The 5,490-nt window shown below is 34.5% G+C and overlaps 1 protein-coding gene across 1 annotated transcript; it reads left to right on the top strand.

Annotated features, from left to right (window-relative positions):
- The first annotated feature begins 1,208 nt into the window (after positions 1 to 1,208).
- LOC104210375 (serine/threonine-protein kinase AGC1-7-like) lies at positions 1,209 to 4,795 on the top strand. Its single transcript, XM_009759269.2, has 4 exons — positions 1,209 to 1,552; positions 2,011 to 2,071; positions 2,413 to 2,894; positions 3,433 to 4,795. Exons 2-4 carry the CDS (start codon positions 2,036 to 2,038, stop codon positions 4,307 to 4,309), a joined length of 1,395 nt encoding a protein of 464 aa, XP_009757571.1. The 5' UTR covers positions 1,209 to 1,552; positions 2,011 to 2,035; the 3' UTR covers positions 4,310 to 4,795.
- The last annotated feature ends 695 nt before the right edge of the window (positions 4,796 to 5,490 follow it).

Here is a 5,490-nt window from a genome sequence, read left to right as displayed (position 1 = left end):
AACGGTAGAGACCCACCGGGATCGTCAAAATATTGATCTGGGTCATTTACAGAAAATGGTGACCGTAGTTAACTCAAGTCATTTTTAAAGCTAAAATTCATATTTTTTTCAATTTTTTACATAAAAATTTTCCTGAAAAAGACACGAACTACTCACACAAATCAAAAAATACTAAACATGGCTCATCTCTCGGAATACTGAAATGAGTGCTAGAACTCAAAATGAACCTATTGGGTCATCACATCTAGTTTTGGTTATTTTGTTGTTAATGGCTAGGGATTGGTAAGGTTGAGCTTATTTTGGACATTTTCGTAAGATTCTAATCTTTTAAATAATATTCTATATTTGATTTAATTACATTCAAATCTAGCTTTTAATTTAAATTACTAGTTTGTTAAAATTACATGGTGTGACTAACTTATACATTGTATTTACCATACATAAATATACTTTGAAATAATTACAATTCGTAGTTACTCTTTGTATTTTGTAGCAAAATTTTGTTGGTAAATACAGTGTATACAGTGTATGGAGTCACATACAGTGATGCAGTAACTGTATGTATCACTGTATTTCTGTATCCATGAATAGCAATTAGACAAACTATAATTACTTATGGTAATTAAGCTCTAAATTGGAGTGCTTTATGAAAATTCCTCTAGTTTATATTTAATCTATTGGAACTTATTTGACTCAATTGAACTGTAAAGTTTCAATTTATTAAGCATTTTGTGAATTTAATTGTATCCAGTCTAGAACAACAGACATAAACTTAAGAGCCAACCAAATTGCGTTTTGAAAAAAAAACAAAAAACGAATGGTTTGGTCCTAGATAACACTGTAGCAAGGCTCGGCTCGACTCATCTCCATATTGAGTTATTTCGATTGAACTTGACCTCAAACTTTGACTCGACTCAACTTAATACAGTATAAACTCGATTTGGCTGGATTCGGATGACGACCAAGCCTAGTCAGGAGTAGGCAGTGGTGCTAAAATATAATGAATGAGACGTGCGCAACAATAATAATAAAAAGACGTTAGCAAGGAGATGCAGCCCAATCGCATTCCGAATCTTCCGACCATAATCTCAGATATAGACGGCGATTCTTTGGCTTCCTACCGCTTCCCACTCTCCTTTTTACCTCTTACCACATTGTAGTGGTTGTCCTTCTTTTCTGTTTTTATTCTCTTTGTACATCCAATTCCATTACATAAATAGAAATGAATTTTCGTTGTCTTTCTGACGTCCAGATGCCTTTTTGAAGAATTAATACAAAAAAAAAAATCAGAAAAGGAAAATGTTATTACATGTAATAACAATTTCCGTTAAGGAAAATAGAAACAACAGGCCTCCTACAAGAGAGATCATTGTAAATGCTGTTGGAAGTCACCGCCCTGAACCACCTGTGGCGCGTTAATCGGAAATGCTCTTTTCTATTATCAGATACGAATGCATTAGAGATTTTATTTTAATGACCTTGACCACATGAAGGGAAATCTGTGCACACTGGTTCTTTAATTTGTATAAGAACATTATCTTCCGACATTCTGGTTCGACCTTTTTTCTTTTGTATTGTTCTCTATCCTGTTCCCTTCTCGTTTGCTTTTGTTTTGCATTGCTTCTATTTGTAGGAAAAATCGCAATTTTGGTTAATCACGATTTGTTATATCCAGTAACAATTTTTCACAAATTTATTGAGTTCTTTTCTTATTTAATGATGTTCACTTATCGATCTTTTTTATGCAACAAGCACCTTATTAAGTCAAACTTTGTTAAATTTTTAGAATACCGTTGATAGAGTTTCCACAAGGACACTTATACAGGATTATAAGACAGTCTTTTATGTTACAGATTTTTGATCTCAATTAAAAAGAAATCTGTCACTGCAACAAAAGGAATGAATTCTGTTTTTATTTTTGTACGTAACTTTTGAATATCAATTTGTCCGGTGCTTGAATGGAATTTGGCTGCATGATATTTTACTGAATCTGCTTTTTCCAATTTTCAGGTTCTTTGGTTGAAATTTCGAAATCATGTCTTCGAAACCCAAACCAATAGAGTTACCGCAGGTCAGTTTTTTTCTCTATTCTATTCCTTATTTTCACCTGACATTTATATTTCGTCATGTGTACAATTCCATGTCTTAGTTTGACGATACACCAAACCTATTTGAACTAAAATGATTTATACAAAATATTCTGAACATTACAAATAGGTAGTAGCACCCATATTATAATTAGCAAAATTAACCTACATTGACTAGAAACTATACAAAACCTATTCCTGTATGATTTTGACTATAAATGTTAATTAGACATGAACAAAATAAACTAGCAAATATTAAATTTTAAATAATTCTGTTGCTACGTGAGAATCCAACACCAACTTGTTTAATTATTTGTTCATTCAGATGAGCAATATGCCATTTGAAGATACATGTCAAGCGAGGAAAGGTAGTGAGAGCACAGAGACTAGTTCCAGTAGTACTACACCCCTAAAGCCACACACTGGTGGTGACGTTAGATGGGATGCGATTAATTCAGCTACTGGGAGAGGAGGATCTCCTCTTGGTCTTAGCAATTTTCGGTTGTTGAAGCGACTTGGATATGGAGATATTGGAAGTGTGTACCTTGTTGAACTCAGGGGAACCAACGCCTACTTTGCCATGAAAGTGATGGATAAAGGATCTCTTGCAAGTAGAAATAAATTGCTGCGAGCTGAAACGGAGAGGGAGATTCTTGGTCTTCTTGACCACCCATTCTTGCCAACTTTATATTCTCACTTTGAGACTGACAAATTCTATTGCTTAGTCATGGAGTTTTGCAGTGGAGGTAACCTTCATACCCTCCGCCAAAAACAGCCCAATAAGCATTTTACTGAGGAGGCTGCTAGGTTAGTACCTATATCTACTATTTGTTCTACTTCTCATTGTAATTTTAACAAACACTTGAAACGTATTGCTAAGTATGTGGTATAACTCATACAATGTTTCTCTTATTCTGATCGCCCGTTCAATTTTGTATTGTTTCAGTTGATATAATTTCTATTTGATAAAATAAGTTGCATTGGAATTCTGCACGTAGTTATATGATATGTCCCTTTTCTAACTAATATACTACATAATAGAAGTTGCAATTTGCACATTGATTGAATGAATGTTACTAGATAACTAACGTAACAATCAAAATTGATAGGCAAATTTAATTAATCACTTTATGGTTGCTAATTTGAATTTCAGTTCGTTATGGATTTTCTAGTCCATACAAAATTTGCAGCTTGTATAGAGGATATCATACAGGAGTATTAGATATTAGATACATGCTCCATTTACCTTTCAGATTGTTGAATTCTTTTCCATACAGAGCATGTACTTCTAAATTAATGAGCTGTTCTTTTTTGCTACTCTCTCGAATGGCCTGAATCATTGCAGATTTTATGCATCAGAGGTGTTGTTGGCACTTGAATATCTGCATATGCTAGGAATTGTATACAGGGATCTTAAGCCAGAAAATGTACTAGTGAGAGATGAGGGTCATATTATGCTGTCTGATTTCGACCTGTCTCTCCGTTGCTCTGTCAATCCAACTCTTGTCAAGTCTTCATCTGTACATGGAGGTGGCAATGCAAGCAGTGGAGGCGGCATTTTAGATAATGACAATGCAGTCCAAGGTTGTATGCAGCCCTCAAATTTTTTCCCTCGTAACATTCTTCCTACAAAAAAGAATCGAAAGTCTAAATCAGATTTCGGGCTATTTGTGGGAGGATCACTTCCTGAGCTTATGGCAGAGCCTACTAATGTGCGATCCATGTCCTTCGTTGGCACTCATGAGTACTTGGCCCCTGAGATAATTCGCGGAGAAGGTCATGGTAGTGCAGTCGATTGGTGGACTTTTGGTATATTCTTATATGAACTTTTGCACGGGACAACCCCTTTTAAAGGTTCTGGCAATCGCGCCACACTGTTCAATGTAGTCGGGCAGCCTTTGAGATTCCCAGAAACTCCGCAAGTGAGTGCTATTGCGCGAGATCTTATAAGGGGGCTACTCGTGAAGGAGCCACACAAGAGAATTGCATATAAAAGAGGTGCTACTGAAATTAAACAGCACCCTTTTTTTGAAGGTGTTAATTGGGCTTTGGTCAGATGTGCTGTTCCTCCCTCTATACCCGAACCTGTGGACTTCACCCAGTATGCAAGTAAAGAAGCATCAGCTCATTATTCAGATAAGAAGATGCCAGAAACTGAAAGTCATGATAAAAACAAAAGCACTTTTACTGATTCTTCATATATTGACTTTGAGTACTTCTAGGATCGGATTCTGGAGAATTCAAATCAATCTTCATCAGAAAATAATACGGTGATGTTAATGCTCAGTTAGTACGTAACATTTGAATTATATAAAAATCAAATGGTCGAATGTGGGCTACTAAGAATTGACCATCATAACTAGGTCATTTATTAAGATGGGTACGTAACATTATACTTGTGACCAACTTTGTATGATCTTGAAGTATTATGTGGCCATGCAGTGTATTTATTGTGTAGAACTGCACGGCAGTAAATTCCAAGTGCTTCGAGAAGAAAACAACTTGCAACACTTTCAGACGAAGGATTTTCTGACTAAAGTTGCGTCGTAATGGCTGCGGATATATTGTGAATTTGATTTGATACTTCGTTTATTTCATTTTTTATTTAATGGTATTTCACTATACATGAATTTTAAAATATTAATTTTACTTTTATTATACGCCATATATTATTAGTGATAGAAATGCATATTAAAGTAGTTGTTTGAAGAGAGAACAAACCTCATATCGAAATTAAATGTAAATTGTTTAATGAATTTGAATACAGTATCGTTGCCGTGAGTAACATTAACAGTACTATACCTCCATTTCAGCTTTCGTTGTTAGTTTATCCCGTTTGCATTTTTGGATAAAATTGTACTCCTTCCTTCCCAATTTATGTATCATAGTTTGAATTTCGAGCGCAAATTTCTTAAATTTGATCGTGAATTCGAATATCATCTAAATTTTTTAAAATAAATTTTAACTATTTGAAAATTACATAAAATACACTATAAGTCAGAATAATAACAAATCAAAATAGTTAAAAGACATGAAAAAATTTTGGTCAAAAACTCTTGAAATTTGAACACCGCTATATAGATGTGATGACCCGATAGGTCACTTTGAGTTTTGGCCTTCAGTTCTGTGTTTCGAGACTTCAAATAGCTCCGTTTAGTCTTTTTCGATTTGTGTGTACAGCCGTATCTTTTTTCAGAAATTTTTTTATGTGAAAAATTAAGGAAAAAATTTTAACCTTAAAAATGATTTGAGTTCACTACGATCAACATTTTTTTAAACGGACTCGCATCAGTATTTTGACAGTCCCGATGGGCCCGTATCGTGATTTGGAACTTGGGCGTATGCCCGAAATCGAATTCGAAAATCCCTAACTTGATTTAACATGATTTGTTGAAAACTAGTA

The sequence above is a fragment of the Nicotiana sylvestris genome, chromosome 6, assembly GCF_000393655.2.
Source record: "Nicotiana sylvestris chromosome 6, ASM39365v2, whole genome shotgun sequence".
NCBI classification, from domain to species: Eukaryota; Viridiplantae; Streptophyta; class Magnoliopsida; order Solanales; family Solanaceae; genus Nicotiana; species Nicotiana sylvestris.
This window is presented reverse-complemented; position numbering and strand designations above follow the sequence as displayed.

Excerpts from the sequence above, each read along its gene's own strand:
- LOC104210375 (XM_009759269.2), top strand. The coding sequence starts at position 2,036 with ATGTCTTCGAAACCCAAACCAATAGAGTTACCGCAG. Across the intron at positions 2,072-2,412 it reads AACCAATAGAGTTACCGCAG|ATGAGCAATATGCCATTTGA; the intron begins GTCAGTTTTTTT and ends TTGTTCATTCAG. Across the intron at positions 2,895-3,432 it reads TTTACTGAGGAGGCTGCTAG|ATTTTATGCATCAGAGGTGT; the intron begins GTTAGTACCTAT and ends GAATCATTGCAG.